This window comes from Rhipicephalus microplus, chromosome 7 (assembly GCF_043290135.1).
Source record: "Rhipicephalus microplus isolate Deutch F79 chromosome 7, USDA_Rmic, whole genome shotgun sequence".
Taxonomy (NCBI): Eukaryota; Metazoa; Arthropoda; class Arachnida; order Ixodida; family Ixodidae; genus Rhipicephalus; species Rhipicephalus microplus.
The window spans coordinates 82,388,548-82,407,896 of record NC_134706.1 but is presented as its reverse complement, the minus strand read 5'-3'; the positions used below and the strand labels follow the sequence as shown (position 1 = coordinate 82,407,896).

At 44.4% G+C, this 19,349-nt stretch overlaps 1 protein-coding gene across 1 annotated transcript in view; it reads right to left on the bottom strand.

The window, feature by feature from the left end:
- The window catches only part of LOC119179169 (putative phospholipase B-like 2), a 31,793-nt gene extending 13,629 nt beyond the window's left edge, over positions 1-18,164 (bottom strand). The window contains exons 1-8 of the mRNA XM_037430241.2: positions 17,987-18,164; positions 17,170-17,360; positions 14,057-14,303; positions 10,086-10,189; positions 7,504-7,721; positions 6,164-6,255; positions 1,677-1,834; positions 852-944 (exon numbers count right to left, since the gene is read on the bottom strand). Coding sequence (XP_037286138.2) covers positions 852-944; positions 1,677-1,834; positions 6,164-6,255; positions 7,504-7,721; positions 10,086-10,189; positions 14,057-14,303; positions 17,170-17,342 — 1,085 coding nt within the window. The 5' untranslated portion in view covers positions 17,343-17,360; positions 17,987-18,164. The remainder of the gene's footprint in view (positions 1-851; positions 945-1,676; positions 1,835-6,163; positions 6,256-7,503; positions 7,722-10,085; positions 10,190-14,056; positions 14,304-17,169; positions 17,361-17,986) is intronic.
- Positions 18,165-19,349: the final 1,185 nt, after the last annotated feature.

Below are 19,349 nucleotides of genomic sequence, written 5' to 3'. Positions count from 1 at the left end.
TAGGCAAAAGGGTTGAGGCCCATTTGCAGTGTGATGTTAAGACACATTAAACAACACCAAATGGTCAAATTTCCAGAGCCCTTCAATACAGCGTCTCTCATAATACTATCGTAGTTTTGGGATGTAAAATCACACATATTATTATTATTATTATTATTATTATTATTATTATTATTATTATTATTATTATTATTATTCGCTTGCTTGTCAAAATAAATTGAAATGAATATCAGACAGGTACTGTGGACTACTGTGTTATATTCCATCCCTCTCGCCACAGTCCATACAGAACCCACGCGCGAACATCTTGTTTGCAATTAAACACATATGTATTTTGTCGTTTCTATGATTTGGAGCATTTCGTATGCATGGGACGTCGGACTTTATGACCCTGGTGGGTTCCGACCGTCTCTTCATAACTGTTATTCCCTGAACAGATGAGATATCACTCGCTAGTGCTAAACTAGAACGAAAATCAAGCAGTAAATTCATGCCCTTTATATTTCAATTGCCCAACTCTAAATTTCAACATGTGATCACTTTATATTTAACAGTGCAGTAGTTGACCGCCTTCATTTTTATTGTTTTTTCTTCTTTCCTTAATGTTTCTTTAGGGGATAAAATTGATGCATGTATTCTGATCTTATTTCAAGTGTACACGCTAGAAATGCTAGTGGGAGGTTACCTTTAAAACTCGCTCTCATAATTTATTGGAAAAATCAAGCCCCCTGGCTGTCTCATAGTGCCAGAGAAATTCGGCTACGTGCTCTCGTAAAACGGTGGGGCATCAGAAATCCTTGAGTGCCGAATCGTGGTGAAAAAACTTCGTCGCACGAATTCCTAATACTCACGGCAGCTGTTCCAGCACGTGGAGGAGGCCATCCTGCAAGTCCTCTCCAGGAGTGAACTTATTGTAGTCCAGCACCATCCACTGGTTGTTGTACCTGGATGATGCGGTTTAGCTTAATCATTTGTCTCCTGAAATTGTAACGAAGTGATCGCTACGAACTGTTCATTTTTCGAATGCGTCCATATTTATATATCAAAGCAGGGGCCACCGAGTAACTTCCTGCTAACGGGCCTCAGTCATGCAATTTTATTATTCCGCAGGGGCCGAGACAGTGAAGAATATTTGATTGGGCAGGAGTGGGGACGGGGGGGGGGGGGGGGCATCACTGACCTGTGTGGGATAGTACTGATCGGCATTTCAAGTTCATACTTCTTCTTTTCTAATCCCGGTACTTTGTAAAATCTGTATTCTTTATTGAATAGAACTTCTGCACCACTCTCTCTTCATTTCAAGACGCCCCCTGTACTTGTTTGAGTCGCCACTGGGCGCCAGCGCAATCTTCGTTACGCGAACTACCACAACGGTATAAGCGTTACAATTATGAGCTGTGAAACTGCTTAGTCTAACAAGACGCATAAATATCTACTTATTCACTCACAGATTCACATTCGCTTATATGGTGTACTTGAGCGCGTTTGCATTTCTTCCCCTTCCATCGTCTATTCTATACACTAATTGCGAAGTTGCGCATTGAAATACGCTCCTCTTTATTGAATATGGATTTTCGATGTTTTGGAACTATGTGTAATGCTAGTTGATTCTGAGGAATATACCTGCCTCAACGTCCCTCTACAGCTAATAATCAATGACCTATCTCGGAACTCACGTGCCGCTGTTGTACCGGGAAAATATATCGGTCCACTCGTGGCCATTTTCCGCCAGTCGGTTGGCCACTACATTTCTGATGAATGCCAGAACGGATTCCGGCTTGATGGCCCGATACAGGTCGTCGTTCTCGTTCCCGATAGTGGTCTCCATGGTAGCCTGCGCAAGGATACCTCAAGTTATCCGGTTTCCAGCTTTTGAACTTGAAGCATGTTACCTCCGAAGTGGTACGGATGAGTCAAATTAGGAAAGAAAAAACAAGCAGGTGCATGATGATGACTATAAGGAGAGCCTCTCGGTTTATTTGTGTCTAATGATGGTACTCCAAATTTGACATCAAACGCCAACTTGCACAGTAAACTGTCCGTCTGGAAGAATACTGGCACAGAATCTTCAACATTTTGTTTTTTTAGTGTGGTGGGGACTCTTCTGGAAAGTCACTAAGTTAGAGTATGTATCTGAAATGAACCTCGGAAGGAAGGAAAATAGGAGGATAAGAACGGCAGGGAGGTTAACCAGCCTATATGCAGCCGGTTTGCTACCCTGCGCATGGGACAGGAATGGGGAAGTGAAAGATAGCAAGGAGAGAGTGAAGAGAGATAAACACAGCAGATTTGGCAGCGCATGCGCAAATGGAACCTCGGCCATTTAACAAATCAAAGGACCCATTTAACAAATCAAGGAACCTGTGTCGTCTAATACCTTCAGGCGCTGCCAATATACGTGTTGCCTGCTGTCTTGCCAAGAACACAATTTTCGATGGTAAACACGAGCATTCTCATGACGCAGAAGATCGAAACGAGATGTCGAAAATATCATCTATGCAAATTGCAATTATTCGTTGAACGCACTTTCATGACAAAGGATGTCGTTCACTCATATGGCTGGCTGTTTATCATACAACTTTATCACCGCTTTGCATTCTACATCAACTGCTAATCGATCAAGCGTATTAATCCCTTAAATGCTCATTTAAAGAGCTTGCTCCTACAGCTCCCGCCCTGTGCTGCAGCCACGCCAGTAATCCCTGTGTTCCCGGGTCGCCGCTCAGGGTCGCCGCTCCGGTCGCCTCTCCGGTGGTTCCAACAATGCTCACTATGTGGCACGCCACCACCCAAAACGTCGGTTTTCGGTGGCCTGCGCGCTCACCTCCTCGCGACTACGTCCACTTCGTTCTCGTCGCTTCGTAGGCACGGCAGCACCTGGCAAGTTCCTACGATGAGTGTTGCGCACGGGAACCGATATCCTCCCAAGCCCATTCACCTGCCTGCTCTCAACCCAGGTAAAAAACGCCTGATACCTCCACGTCTGCCATTTATGAGCGTTATGCATTTGACTCACGGCAGTGGCCACTATGGCGCAAACGGACAGGTGGTTTACGACGTGCCGATCGACGTGGCCAACACTGTGCGGTTGCGGCTGTGAAACGTGCACGACAATGGCGCCTTCGACGTAAACATCATGCACCGGCTAGTCGACAAGCCTTCCCACAGAAATGGTCTCGCCAAGAAACGCCCCGCGCATCCCCGAGCAAGCTCCTCTAACATCATTCACTTCGTAGATATGACAGTGATTTTTGTTGAAAATTTCCGGTCAAAAAGTGTCTCTTTTTTTATTCGTGATTTCGAACCAGTACTTAAATGACGCTGGTCAATATTGAAAAAGTATTTTCACCTCATACTTAGTCCACCCAGCGGAATAAAGTTTATTTTTGAACAGTTCATAAGAACCTAACTACCTGCTGCTAATAAAATAAAAGCTTATAAACAAAACAGTTGCAGACGCCACATTTTTCTTCACGTGTGTAGGCCCCGCACCTTTGGGCTATTTCGCTCGGGAAGCTTCGAGACTAAGTCAAAATTTTCTAAACGCTGAATAACGTAAAGCGGCTCTACTGGCGGGCGTTGAATGTTCGCGTCCGATCTGTCTTCATTATCACCAAAGGACCTACCCAATCCACTAGTATCGATGTCTTCAATTCAGGACACAATACAATTAATATCTGCACTCGAATGATCATCACTCGAAGATGACGATAAAATTTCGGAATAGCTTATTTTCTTTCGTGTTCGCGGGCCTGCTCTGCCTAGGTAGCCGCCACCGCATGTCATCTTTCCATACAAAAACCGCGCTCCTGCTGGAGGAGAAAACTAAATCCTCCAGCAAATGCTGCCATCTATTGTACGACACGCAAGGTAAACCCTGAATGCACGCTTCTCCGCCTGAAAGCTAGAGGGGAATCCTATTACGATAAGGGGAGGTCTGCTCATCCAAAGCAGTTTGGTGACATTTCGGGAAGGACGAGCTCTGCTCGTTCAAAGCACGTAAGGGGTAAAGCGAAAAGTGTTTATAATGCGGTAGGCGGAAGCTGTTTTGGGCACGTGCGACACAAAACAATATACACCTTGAGGAACCCAGTGCACAAAAAGAATCTGATTCGCATTACACAAAGTTTGTTTTTTCGCCTGCCGAAACCGAATTCACGATGTTCTTCAGCGTGTTCTCATTGACCGGCCAGCTTTGGCAATATTATAGGCAGTATCAGGATTGGCTGAATTTTGCTTATGCGGGTCATTCTACTCCAAGACACTCTTCTGAATACCAGCCATTTTTTCTAATTCATTTAGTAAGCACTGTATTCATTTAATGGGCGTGTGTACGTCGATATCAATTGAATTTATTGACAAGCAATCCCATGCTATCTTTCGTGCCAATACAATTAAAGCCCTACTGACACCCATGTCATGCTATTCACGAATGTGACAAACAGGGCAAAAGTTCCGAAGCCGAGCTGCCCTAGGGTAACACGTTGTAGCAGCCCTTCCCATATAATAGATTCCAAGTGCTTATGAGTAGATCTTCTGACTTCGGCATTTACGCCAGCAGTAAATTTTGGTTTGTGCCTCAACTAAAGACTGTTCCTTTGCAAGCCTCTTCACAATCGTTTACACACCGCTGAGCCATAAAACAAAAAAACATCTGCATGACAAGAATAAGTTTAAACATCCGAGGGCCTCCTTATGGGTCATTATATCATAGAACGAAATCACCCAGTCCACACGCACTGTTCTTGTCTGTCACACGAGTGAACGAAAGACATAAAAACGCCCCGCCGCGTTGTCGCGTGTGAAATAAACAATAAAGCACCTGTGATTCTGTATCTTTGTTTCCGTTAGACATTTTTTTACCGGTAAGAAGTTTTTTAGAAGAATCAACATGGCCCGTCGTCTCCTTGATGTAATAATTCCCTGCTTCCCGAACCCACGATATGATTATGATGGGTGCCGCAGTGAAAGCTCTGGAAATTTCAACCATCTGGTGAGTTCTTTAACATGTACCTAACTCGTGGCCTTCAAGAATTTCACCTTCGTTCGCTCGGGTGAATAGTACAGCATCATTACCACCAGGCCACCATGGCTGATCTCCGCTCGACGTCACAAGGCTTCTATGCTGCCCGCCAACAACGTCTGTCATCCCCTGTACGTTATAATTCTTAGGCTTTTTACCTTCCAAAACGAAGGTACGATAATAAAAGGCGTGGTAGTGGAGGGCTCCGGGCATTTCGGCCACCCGGTTCTCTTTAGCACGTGCACGTAAATCTGCGGACACGACTTTGAGACTTTTTGCCTCAAGCGAAATGCGGCGACCTTAGAGCCAGAAGCCGAAAACCATAATCACCAGGTTATTCTGGCCGATTAACCCTTGATGTCACAAGGCCTTCGTTTCTGGCTGTCGAAACGTTGTTGCAAATACGTCAGGATTGCCTCACTGGAGAGACGTTCAAGAAAAGCTGGATCCTTGAAATGAGGGGAAATTGTTGAACTGGGAACGTTACAGCAACCGGCGTTTCGGTAGGTACGTGTCTTCAAAGGCCTTCTTTTGCTCTGTCTTTTTCGCTACGGCTATTGTTTTTTTTTGCTTTTTTTAAACGTTTCCACTGTAATCATGTACTTAATTCTAACCATGGCTTTTTTCTTCTTTTTATGGTTTTGTTAGTTCATGCCTTTTTGTATATGACGTACGTCTGTTCGACTGCTGTGAAACTGCCCAGTGTACGAAGTGGCCAGATTCCAATCAAGCTGCTCAATTCAGCTTTCTTACCTGGTGCTTCTCGCAACCTTGATGCAAACTAAACTCAATCCAAATTCCAATTCAATCCAAGGCACGTTCACCTCCACTTCTATTAACATAAGTCCGCTAGTCTAAACGTTGGTTCAAGCAACGTTCATTGTTCAATTATTTTTTACACGATTAACCAGGCACAGCCACGTAGTGCTGCGCTTGTCCACGTCTCTTTACTGTCCTTGTTGTAACCGTTGCCTTAGGCACCCTCCAAGATGTCTCATCAGCAAGCCCAAGCGCCCGCATTGCAATGTGTTTTTTAACGAATAATTTCGCCTTAACAAAGTCTTAACTCTATAGCAACGCTATGCACTGTCACGTTCACAGTGAGCCTAATTCAACATCAGAAATCGCGTGACGGCTTACCAGACCCGATGAAATGAGGTAGAAGTCATCTCCGGAGAAGATCCTGCCCGGATAGGACGAGAAGGTTGTCGTGTGACCCGCTATCACGACATCTGTGCAGAAAAAGAGTTGTTGCGGCGTATACACACACATTTTCAAGTAAAGTGAGAAAGGCGACAGAACATGGCGCACCAACAGTTCAATACCCTTAAAAGTTCATACCAACCTCCTGCCACCAGTCATAGAAAGAATAGAATCAAGTGCGAATATCATTCGTCTATGACGTTCTCTCACGCCTCTTCGAACGCTATATGATGCTACGTATCAATCTTGAGTAGTCACCTTATAATACTAGTCGACGTTGCAACGATGCAAGGTATTGCGATGTTGTGGCCTAATTGAGGCCCGTACTCTGTAAGTAAAAGGTGCCAGTTTGGTAAGCTTACACTTTTTTCGACAAATCTTTGGAGAGTAAAATATTTTATATAAACTGTAGGGAGGCCCTCCAACAGTTTTTTTTTTTTTGTTCGGGGACTCCTTCTGAAAATGTCACACTTTTATATTTGAATTTTATTCTGCGATTCTCTCAATAAACTTGAACTTGAAATTATTATCAAGGGAAAAACTTGCTTCTAAGTACCACTCATCTGCAATTCTCGAATGCCCACACTCCAGAAAGTGCATCGCTTCAATGAAGCATTATGTATGTTTGTTGGATGCCTGAGAACAAACGTCTTTTTTTTTTTCGAAAGCATTTCGTATTGTTTCAATCTTGCGTAATGTTCTTTTAATTGTTACAGGCACCGATATAGCTTTTTTTGTTTATTAAGTTTGGGACGATGAGACATTGTATCGTAGTGCAATGTTCGAACGAAAAAATTCCGAGTCAGAAACGGCCCCCTTTCGTAGTGCATACGTCTCGAACGTACGCACGCCACCGTTGTGACAGCCTCGCACATCAATTTGCTCTCTCTGGTACTGTTCCTCATGGCCTCATAGCATCTAGCTTCGTCTGAAGCCTCTAAGCACTGTTTGTTTTTACTTCTTTTATTTCACTTTTAAACAGAATGGGCTGTCGAAGAAATCCTGCCAATGGAAAACCATGAGGAATTCCTTGATAGGCGACTGTAAATTGGCCTACACATATTTGTTATCGCACACGTTCGATTATATTGATCCTCTCGTGTTCAGATACGTAGCTTTCCCATTGATTTGTTTTTCGGCGCATAATTTCCTTAATAGATAGATAGTTTTTTTTTTTTTTAGCACACGCTTCGGGCTTTCTTAGGGTACATTGTTCGCTCTCACTACAACGCTCAAGTACAGCGTATTAGAGCTGGATGGGGTCACTGTATGCTAACCTGATTCGGGTGTGTGGCGGTATGGCAGCCTGTACTTCTTCAGGATCCTCAGCATGCTGGAGTAATGAGTCCACGTGTTGTGCGCGAAGTAGAGGTCCTTGTTTCCGGGTAGAAGCTTGACCAGCGCAGAGCACGAACCCTCGCCGAACGTCCTGCTCGGCACACGCCGCTTCAGGACCTTCTCCAGGTCTTCCACGTCGCCGTGTAAGTTCAGCATCCTGGTGGATGAGTGAGATCCAAAAGCTAAATGAGCGCGTGGACGACAAACTCGTATATATTTAAAAAAATGACAGGGCTCGCGCGGTCTTTTAATTGCTGAATACTGTACTTTTAAAAGGTTGCTGTGCCAGAGCCGACATAGAAGGTCGCCCTATTTTCACAATTTCTTTTTTTGCACTAATGTAAGAATTATGAACACTTGTTCGAGTGCGTACTTCACTGCAAAGGCTGATTTGTTCCATTAACCTTGTGATGAGAAAGCATATTGTATATACAATGGCTCTTTTCTTATGCCACATGTTGAAGTTATATTATTATTTGAAAAGTGATAGAGATACCAAAAAAATTACAGGGGATATTATTAAAACTGTAATGTAAACTTGAAGAGTGATTATGAAAGCATGACCTGCCACTGGCAGCGACTGACTCTGCAACCTTCGAATAACGTGTCCGATGCTCTACCAACATAGCTACGGCAGCGGTCATCCATCCCCTTACTTTATAAGGTACATATGTGCATTTAAATATGGAAGCTCAGTCAGCGCCACCAGTAGCCATAGCGGCGAATGTTGAACTCTATTTATTGCTTGTTAGCGTCACGTATACGTGATCTTATTACGAGGTGGCGGCGGGCCAGTAATATCGAAGCCATGTTTGAAATGCGCCTAGCATTCCATTATGCCCCGAATCGTCACCTGAAAAGAAACTGTTAGGGGAAGGGACATTACTCCGTGTATTTTCGAGATTCCACACTGCAGTGCCGCTGAATTTTTTAGGTTCTATGTATTCCACGTGCTGCTTACTTATGTTTCCTTCGGTATTACCTTGACAGTGCCGTTTCAGGGTTGTGCCTTAATTGCTTAGCAGTTAACGCACTCGCATATGTGTTTGCATGCAGCGGCGACGTGCAGTGCCAACACGATGCAGTTCGATGCTAGAGACTTCGAGAGAAGATCCCGCAGTTCGGAACCACGAAGTGTAAGCACACACTCCTTAAAGCTGGTCTAACTGTCTTCCGTATCCTTCCGTTTTACCCTTCCAGCAAAACTGCTATCTCTTTTTTTAGGTGCGGAGCACGTTAACAGGGCAGGCTGTCATGTCCTGTCACCGTTGCTTGGCATAGTGCAGGCAAAACCACTTATCAGAGCGAGCTATAACATACTTAGCGCGCACTCGCGCTGAATAGAATTCTTATATTGTGTTTCGAGCGCCTTAATAGTGATATAGGGTGCGAAAATTGACCAGACTTGGCCCTGACCGGCACTACGCGTTGCATGAACCACCAGAGCTGTACACATTGAGAGTTCGTGAGGACATATCATGCAACACAGCTCAATGTAGAAGAAGTGTACTGCGAAAGTTTACCAGCTTAAGCTTTTCGTGGCTTCATAAGAGGAAAGAGCGAAGATAAACTAGACAAAACTGACAAGACTAGGCACTGGCCCAACAGGACAAGAAAGTCCTGTTAACATAACAAAACGGGACAAGAAAGTCTGCACAGATCTGTTAGTTCGTGCTATACGGGCGGTGGCAAACTTTTTGTTCCGATAGCGATTGCATGGACACTAGCGGCTTTCGTCGTCGTCTTATCCCGTATAAAGTCCAAATTGATGACATGCCCTCACACATTGTGCGCTCTAAGCGGGCAAAAGCACGTGAAGGGGCGAATAACGCGGCTGAAGCAGAAATGAAACGAGCCGGCCATTCTCAGGTGCTCGGAGAGTGCATGGGATGACATCCCCCCGCTCGGAAAGTCTGTCTTCGAAGCATAAAGCAAACGTCTCACCCGCCTTGCATGATCATAAAAAGACGCGAGAAAGGAGGGTGTCACTTAACTTTGAAGTTTAAACTTTGATTTTATGGTCGCTGCTGGCGCGCGTGGTGCAACCATCAATAGGCGGCTTTTATACACTTTGGCGTGCTGCGCGATCAACGCGAACCCACCATGAGGAAACAGTCCCTCCCTGGAGCGGCCACATTTATTCACAGCAGTTCAATGGTGTTCCAACAGCTCCAAGATTGGTTCCAAAGGCGTTAGGTGCATAGGTACATTTTTTTTCTCTTCAGTGAGGAGAGGGACCCCCTTGAAGTGGTAATTTTTCGCTCTCTATGTTAAGGCGAAAAAAATCGGGGGAAGAGGGGCACGTGCCCGGTGTGTCACCCCCTGGCAACGCCCCTGTGGTAGCCTCACTCCGTATAGCATTACAATTTTGCTGCTATCGCATTCATTGATTAGCCCTTTCGGTGAAACTCACTTTTTTTTTCCTCTGCCGAATCAAATTTTCTAGGTACTCCCCAGCTTGCGGAGTTCCACCAAACGCACTTTGCCTGCTGAAATTCATCAAGATCGTTTTAAAACTCACAGCGTGGCGGTGACGTTCACGTCGCACTCGAAGGGGAAGTAATGTCTGCCCTGTGCCGTTCTACCATCCTCCAGGCCCTGCATCTGTTGTAGTACCAGGTAAACCTGGGAAGGAGAGAACGCCAAAAAGGAATGATTCCGCTCGACACATGAGGTTTCGATATTATAGCATCACTATGACAATTGTAACAAGGTCTGCACTGCGTACACTTAATCAATTCTCCCTTAATTATCCTTGAATATTTCATTCGTCACCTGTCCTCACACTGCACCGCCGCGGTGGTCTAGTGGCTAAGGTACTCGGCTGCCGACCCGCAGGTCGCGGGATCGAATCCCGGCTGCGGCGGCTGCATTTCCGATGAAGGCGTAAATGTAGTAGACCTGTGAGCTCAGATTTGTGTGCATGTTAAAGAACCCCAGGTGGTCGAAATTTCCGTAGCCCTCCACTATGCCGTCTCTCATAATCATATGGTGGTTTTGGGGCGTTAAACCCCACATATCTATCAATCAATCAACCTGTCTTCCCATTAAGATGTACGTACTATTAGTGACCTAATTATTTGTTTTCAAGTGTAACCAATGTCGCTGTATATTTGTATTAATTATTCTATCAGCCACTGTCATAATAAGGTGTTCATTATTAATTACTTTTTATTCTATCACAATATAACATATTTGCTTTTTAAAGATGTTTCTGTAATATGATAGCGCGGCTCACTGTCGTAATGTAACGAGGGCTAAGGGCACGTTAAGCTGTCTAATTGCACCTTTAACCTTGGTCAGCGCCATCCCTCAATCTGTCGGAAGGAAATAAAGAATTGCAAAGAAATGAAAGAAAGTGCTGTTAATTATATTTAATAAAGCCAAAAATTGTATATGAATGATCATTTAATCTCTCAGAGAAAAATACAGAGCCTAATCCAAATTATTAGCATGGCCAGAAAGTTTTCGGTGGAAGGGGGAATGCGTTAACCGGAGTTTATGTATGCTCGTGCGTGTGTTTGTATGTGCGTGCGTACACATGCTAAATTTAAACTTTCGGGGTGGGTTGTTTTTGACCCCCCCCCTCCCCCTCTGTCTACGCCTGTGGTTTAAATACAAGGCAAAATCAAGCCTATGCACGAAACAACTAGTAACACCACTTATACCTTTGTCTGCTGCGCGATCGCCATTTTCGAAGCTGCTCGGTGCAGATTTCAAATTGCGGTGGACACTGTGTCTTTAGAACACCTGCAGTGTGCGAAGACATGGCTTCCGATATCTGTTTCACGTTACTCCTATCTAGTTCCGTTAATGCTCTACGCAGGCACATGTCTTGTAATCACCAATTGGTTTATGTCATTAACATAATGAACTATGAGAGTACTGCCAATGCTTGAATGAATAAATCCCCCGCATTAGACGCTATCCGAAATCTCTGGGTTACCCATGGAACGAATTTGTTCACGTTTCACACCAAATAGAGATACTATAGGCGCAGCGTTCAAGGTTGCGAGAAGACCTACAAAACAACGTTTTTTTTCTTTTACTTTATTGTGCACGTGAATGCTGCAGTTATCTACCTCTGCGAATGGCAACAATTACTTTCATCTTTATTGCTAGCTAATATCGGGCTCTGTTGAGAAGAAAGGCCCACACGGATTGCCAGTTCATGGTGTTTTTCTCACTCGTCCTCTTAAACCAGTGCACACTGAGAGCCGCTTTAGTAAGGCGAAGTGCCAAAAGTTGTCACACCCATCTAAACGAACCGATTATAGGAGACGGAAACACTCGAATAGTGTTCTTGACAACATCTCTGGCCCAATAGACACGCACCACGCTTTCCGTGTGTACGCATTTGGCGATGGGATCTGCTGTGAACGCGCTCTGAGTGGCCGTTATCTCCAACACCTTATTGTGCGGCTTTCTCCTGGTATTCATGGACAATCTATTCGACCTGAAGGTTACGGCGGCTTTTGTTTTCTAAAGCTCGTTGTCTATATGTTTCTCTTAATGCGGTTATTTGTCTAGCCCACCATGTTGCCGAGTCGGTCGGTGAGTCTCTATCTCGACAATTACACTTTCGCGTGTCAGTACACAGTGTGCTACGTGCCAAAAGACAAAATGCACAGTTGAGACCTGATGCCCGCCGTGCTTATGGTCTTTTTTAGCGACAAACCATGAGCATTTTGTTCTCATATACAATTATTTACCCAAACTTAGTTTTGTCATTTGTTTTCAAACTGACAAGTCTCCATACGTTCGTGACCCCACAGAATTCGCCTCTTTCATTGACCTGTGCGGCCCTCTACCGTTTTGGTAGTGGTAGGGTAAGCGTCGGGGCAGCCGGTATTGCTAGAAGCAGAGCCTCCGAGATGAACGGACACATGCGACTTTCGTGCTATGAAAAGGGTGCATGCACCGTGACGTTGTGAAAAAGGTGGATTGCGAATGACGCCTCTGTTTATGGTTTCAAAGAAGATGCATATTTACTGCTTAGGATAATACAGAAAAGAACCAGTCTGGAAATGTATAACAATACCGCATGACCACGCACCAATTGGTGTAAGTGCGAATGTAAAGGGAAAAGGAAATAAATGTAACTAAAACGAACAAAATGTTGAAGTATGGCAAACATCCCGCCTATTATGGAAATAAGGCGCAGAGCATTCAAAGCTTTTTTTTTTCTTTTTACGTTGACCACAGTTTTCTCTTGTTCGTTTCAGGTAAATAGAAATGTGAATGGGAAAGAAAAAATTTTTTTCAGGTGACTTCTGTCAGCCCCCTGCAGCCATTCTTCCTCGCCGAGATCACCACAATGTCAAACGAGCCATATGTAAGACTTATCATTTCGCTAATTCTTTCAGACCACGCAATATCATTAAATGAAACCACTTATCACCTCACGTAGCCACTGAAAAAAAACATGATGAAATTTCAAAATTTTCTACGCACTGAGCGCTTTACCTAAATGTGGCGCTGCACGTGGATTTTAGCGTGGTAGACACAGTATGGTAGACACAGTTTAGCGGGGTAGACACAGTATGCAGTGCGTGTGGAGAGGAAGAAGAAACTGTCGAACACTTGATAATGTTCTGTAAAGGGCTTCACCCTATAGTTCAGGATGGCGCAGAGTTTTTCAAAGCACTGGGGTTTAGGGACCGGGAGGGCAAAATAAACTTTAAGCGGGTAGACTTAACCAGAAGGAGGTTATCTGATTGGTGGCTAAAGTCAAGACACGAGTGAAAATTAAACTCTTCACTGCAAAGTACGAATCCTCAAACTCACTTTTTAAGGAAAAAAAATATAGTTTTTGGTTCATTAGGTATTACGGCTTGGTGGCGCTAGCCACCGCCCGATCTAAAGGGTACAGCCATATCCATCCATCCATCCATCCAGCGTATCCTTTTTGTTACCCTCGGTGTACTTCCTTGTATATTTCGTGTATTTTATGTACCCTGTTTGAGAAGGCATTCTGTAACTGTCTTTTGAGCTTGCGCTCCTAGCTTTTTTACCACTTGTGTCTAGCTTGTTCAGTTCCTAATTTAAATGTTTGTTGTAGTTTGCATTTATTCCACTGCCATTGCTGTTGTTGTTTTCTTACTGAATGTATGCCAGCCAATCGTCATGATTGTACTTTTTTACCGTTACTTTCACTCCATTATTTTTTACAATTTATTGTTATGTCACCCTATGTAATACCTTCGTCGAGTTCTTTTAGGAGTATTTTGAAAAAAAAATAATAAAATTTTGCCTAGTTTTCTGTCATAAAATCCGGTGGACAGAGAGCTACAGAAGCGCAAGAATACCTGACCGACTAGCGAGACTGCATGCACCACGATCATCATTGACAATCATCTTCACGAGTTCGCATCAGTGTCCTATCTAGTTTCGTGACTTGCATGGCACCTACTACAAGTACTACTACTACAGTGACGAAACAGGTTAGACTAGGAGAGCTTCGGTGTGAAAACACTTCGTCAAGCCACGCACCTGATGCCAGTACGGGACACGCAAGTGGTGCATGTTCACATTCTTGACCATGAACCGCATGTTCTGCTGTAGAAACGAGGAGAGCCTCTCGCAGTAGGCCTCCTCGTCCTTGCAGTAGTTGGCCCACATGTTGTTGTAGTGCATGCGGATCAGGTCTTGCGTCAAGTAGCCCTCCAGAAATCCGGCTGCGTACGCCTGGTGGTCGTCCGGCAGCTCTTCATTGGTGTAGAGATCCAGAAAGCTGAATCTGCCGGGTAAATATTAAGTCACTTCAGAGAGAGAGAACAGGGCCCGGCAGAAGTGGCGCTTCAAAGAGTGTGTGGGAGAGAAAGAGAACAATTGACGAAAACTGAGGAGGTATCCCGTAATTCAAACATCCAGCTTGCTGCCCTAGGTTAGCGGTGAAGACAGACGGAAGGAGAAGCGGGTGGTATGTCAGGAGTGCGGAAATATACATACAAGTATACAAAGAAGACATGAGGAAATGGAGTATTTATAGCCTGTGCCCCTGAAAAAAGTTCAATAAGGCCTTAACAGAATTACGGTACGAAGACAGCTCGACTCGACATTATAGCACCGTCTGTACCGAAAGCGTCTGTCATCAAAGCAGGCGGAAGAATATTTTATTGTGCAGGCTAGCTCATATGTTTAATTTATTGATTTAGTATCGACAGTGTTCATTTCGAGACTAATGTGTGTGTGTGGGGGGGGGGGGGGGTAGCTAGTACTTATCTGAATTATTATGCACAAAACACAATTTTAATGCATTCGATATTACATTCCTGGGAAAAAAAGTTACGAAAGAAGTTTTTCGCAAGCTGTGCCAACAATTCCTAATTAGCTTTTATTTGAATGTTCAATTGTTGGGTCTCCAGTCATGTTCAATTTCCACACAAAAAGAAGGAATTCATAGGCTCAAAGTACACACACAGTTCGTTTTTGGCTGCGTTCATTTTCAGCTAAGAAAATATAACTTATCAAGTTGCTTCTGAAACGCGGCATATCGAGCGATCCATCGAACATCGTAGTGCCTTTATCTAAATGATCAGCTACTGACATAAGCAGCGCACTCGGGCTAAGTCAAGACAGGTTGACAATCCTGGAGGTGCCTCGCCGTGGTGGTATAGTAGCTAAGGTACTCGGCTGCTGACCCGCAGGTCGCGGGATCGAATCCCGGCTGCACCGGCTGCATTTTCGATGAAAGCAAATATGCTGCAGGCCCATGTGCTCAAATTTGTGTGCACGTTCAAGAAACCCAGGTGGTCGAATTTTTGGAGCCCTTTACTACGATGTCTCTCGTAATTATGTGGCGGTTTTAGGACGTTAATCTCTATACAATATTCAATCAATCCTACGTGATAACGATGTCAGATCGTGAATTTACTTTCTTTCACCCAGCGTGTATCCAGGTTATTTCCTCATGAAGTAAAATTGACGGTGGAGAACTTCATCTTCCAAGCACTCCGCACAGTTGGTCTACAGGCGAAAATGAAACGGCCGGCTATGGTGTTGTATCAGGGCCTTCATCTGTTTATCACTGTGTTAATACCAACTGTTCATTAAGGCGTTGTCCATTATTTGTTACAATTTTACAGGCTGCATATCACCGGGAGTTCGATCCGCGCGTGACGTACCCATTTTTCTGGCGCAGAGAAACTTCCAAAACTTCCAATCCATAAGTTCACATTTCCTCTCCCGCACACCTCAAATATCTCTAACATCACCGAAATTTCTCTAACTTACTTAAAATAATACAATCTTACAAAGAACAAACACAACATATATGAAGTTATCTTCATGTCACTTCTGTTATTTTAGCACAAGTTTAACAATCAGACATTTATTTAGCCTAATTTCAAAAGTGATTTAATAGAACAAGAGCCTTGCAATCAAAAATACACAGCACTACCGCATCACCCTTTGCAGTGGCGCCAGCTTGCGCCACCTCATGGGAAGGTGCAACAGTTGTACTCTCATTTGCCCACGCAGCATCTCCTGCTAAAAGACGCGGCGTGCAAATAACGACACGAGAGCGAAGTCACTACACCACATGTGCCGAATAACAACTGCAAAGGCGCTCAACTGTGGAAAAGAAAAAAGGCACGTGAACTTATCAGCACACGCCCATGAAATAGGTGAACCCATCAATTCCACACTCGTGGAGGTCTACGTCACAAGTAGTCGTTGAAGCTTTTGATTTTATCTATCATTATTTTTGGTATGCCACGCCTCAATTTTACAGGTGTGCACACAGTTCCCCTAAAAGGGGCCCTAAACACTTTTTCAACTAACTATGGAATGAATTCACTGGAAGAGCATATTGCCTCCCTAATTTGATGCCGCAAACATTTTAAGAATCCGTCCATGTGCGACTGGAGTTACAAAGGTTTGTCGCATGCTTCAGTTGCATTCTCTCTTCTCTCGTCCCGACGAAAGCGGTGGAAGCTAAGCAGGAAGGGATGGCAGGGCCACAAAAAAAAACGTCACGTGTGCTTCGCGACCTTGAGCATTTTTTTTCTTCGAATGCGCGGCTTTCTCAGTGCGATCGCGCGCGCACGCATCAAGTAGCGGGCTCCTGCGGCAATCTCTGTAACGAGCGAGCGTGACATGTTCAAAGCAGCTAATGGCTAATAGATGTGCTTGTTACGTGTCAATTTTGGGCGTATATCGGGATTTGTCAAGGCAAGAGAAAACAATTTTAGCTGACTTTCATAATTTATTGTGAATTCCAGGCCGCGTGCAGCACTATAATATTTTGCTCGATTGTTGTCGGTGCTTCTACTACCGATCTGCAGCGTTTTCTGACTGTGCTCAAAAAATGTTGCAGGGCCCCTTTAAAGAGGTGTGTGTGTGTGTGTGTGTGTGTGTGTGTGTGTGTGTGTGTGTGTGTGTGTGTGTGTGTGTGTGTGTGTGTGTGTGTGTGTGTGTGTGTGTGTGTGTGTGTGTGTGTGTGTGTGTATGTGTGTGTGTGTGTGTGTGTGTGTGTGTGTGTGTGTGTGTGTGTGTGTGTGTAACCATGAGATGATCAGTGAGCCAAACAGGCTCCTCAACGCACATCAAACGAACGCATGTGCGTTTCACACAAAAACAGCTCTATCGATGGCTTCGTATACCCGGTTTTGTTGATGGCGTTGTGGAACGAACCCCAAGCGGCGATCTTGTCGTTGGTGTCGGGTGGTCCCACCTTGACCTCGAAGCTCTTTGCAAACGGGTCGTACTTCACCCAAGCTTCCAGACTCCAGGCCGCTTGGGCAAAGATGACCAGTGCCGCCAGCGTCAGTTGCATCCTTTTCTTCGACTCTATCTGCGAAAAGCGGGCTGTCGGTCATTTATAGTAACGCAAGTGTATAAACAATGAGAATATTTAAAGGCTCGATTTCATTAGTTGGACGCAGCCCTAACTTCGGGCTGTCGGTCATTTATAGTAACGCAAGTGTATAAACAACGAGAATATTTAAAGGCTCGATTTCATTTGTTGGACGCAGCCCCAAATATAGCTAACGAACAAAGAAGACAAGGAAAGCGCAGGAATCGTTTTTTTTTCTTTATAATATAGCAATCACTATATAGACGTGAAGAAATTAAAGCGAACGTGAACTAAACTTGCAACCGGCACGGATCAAGCCTTAAATTTTCGTATAACGCGTTCGATTCTCTGCCAATTTAACTACGGCGGCGGTTGATGAGACGAACCCTATATCAACGAAAGGACGAATTCCTCGAAAGGTGGCGTTGAGACTATTGAGGCCTCTCTTCGATTTGCTTTGCATTTATGGCAGGAACACTCCACGTAATCGTTTCCAAATCGATTCTTCCAAAGAACTGCGATGCAACATAACGACACCACGTGCAAGCACTGTCAGAAGCCTAGGTCAGTTCACGAATTTCGCTGGAGCAAAACTCCAACAGCAAGTCAAAGTGCCACGTTACCTGCGTGCACCAGTGAAGAACTTTCCAACAGGCGCGCGATTCCCGCGCTTCGCCGGTGCTTCCGAAACTGCAACTCTCGTTGCCCGGCACCGTATAGACAAGCGCGCTGCACCGGAGGGCGCTCTCTTCCGTCGGTGGAGTCACACAAGCCTTCTGGACCCGCGTGATACGTGATGCCCAGTACCCATCCACTCCGTGTTATGGCTACACGTATGTATATCGCCCACTAGCCGGCGCGCTGGAATGCCTGTCTCCGCTGTCGACAGACTCACGTGCCTGCCCTCCTCGCCGGCACGAAACAAAGGTCGTATGGAAGGATCAAGGCATGATAAACGCTTTCTCGTTGTCTATACAGCCTCTGATTTCCGAACGCTCTTATCAAGACGCTCTCTTTAGAAGGCAAATTGATAAAGACAGTCATCAAGCGACCAACAGCTGTTCCTGCTTTAGTACGCGGAGCTTAAGCCGTTTGAACGATAACGGGGTAAGGAAAATTAGGAAATTGAAGAGACGTCCAGACCAATTAGAGTTTGCGCATATCTTTATCTCCCCCCAATCAGCCATCAGATTTTGTTCTCAGAAGCGAGGCCGAGGATGCAGGCAGCCGGCAAAATAAACAATTGCTTTCGTTTTACGATTAGAGCAAGGAGTTCCTTGAATAGTAGAGGCATTTTGTAACGCACCACAATGAACTCAAAGTTATCTCGCACGTCATTTCCATAAGTCTTTCAGTCGGCGGATGGTTGTCACGTGGGCGAAATATATATGTTTTTTTTAAGACACAGCACAATACACAAACAAGAACTCATCTTTCTGAACAATTTACTGGCCAGCAGCCTGGAGCAAGCTGACGCTAGGAAAATGAGCTCGGCAATTGAGTTTGTCTTCTAGGCGAGAACACAGCCATAACAAGCTAAATGGTTCCTAATATTGTTACGGGAACCACGAGACACTTGTTCAGCTAACTAGTCGTGTTTTTTAGGTGAATTTAATCAAAATATCCGGAATGATCCGCTGTGAAGCCTCTCACAATGATATCGTGGTTCTAAGATAATTTTTTATTTGAACATACTGCAGGATTTTCACGGCCCATGCAAGAGTCTGGATAAGAAAATACATACAAAACATCGAAATAAAATACACAACAAAATAACAAGAAACAAGATACAATGTCAACAGCTCATAATTCAAATTGGACACACTGTATTATGTTCATGAATAAAAAGCCTGACAATTAAAAATATAACCCTTCGCTCCCCACAACTGATCTACTTGTGCAAGCAAATATTTCTTTGCGCATGCGTAGTAACGATGCATGTAAAAGTGGGAATAAATTGAAAACCTGAAAAATTGAAATTTAGTT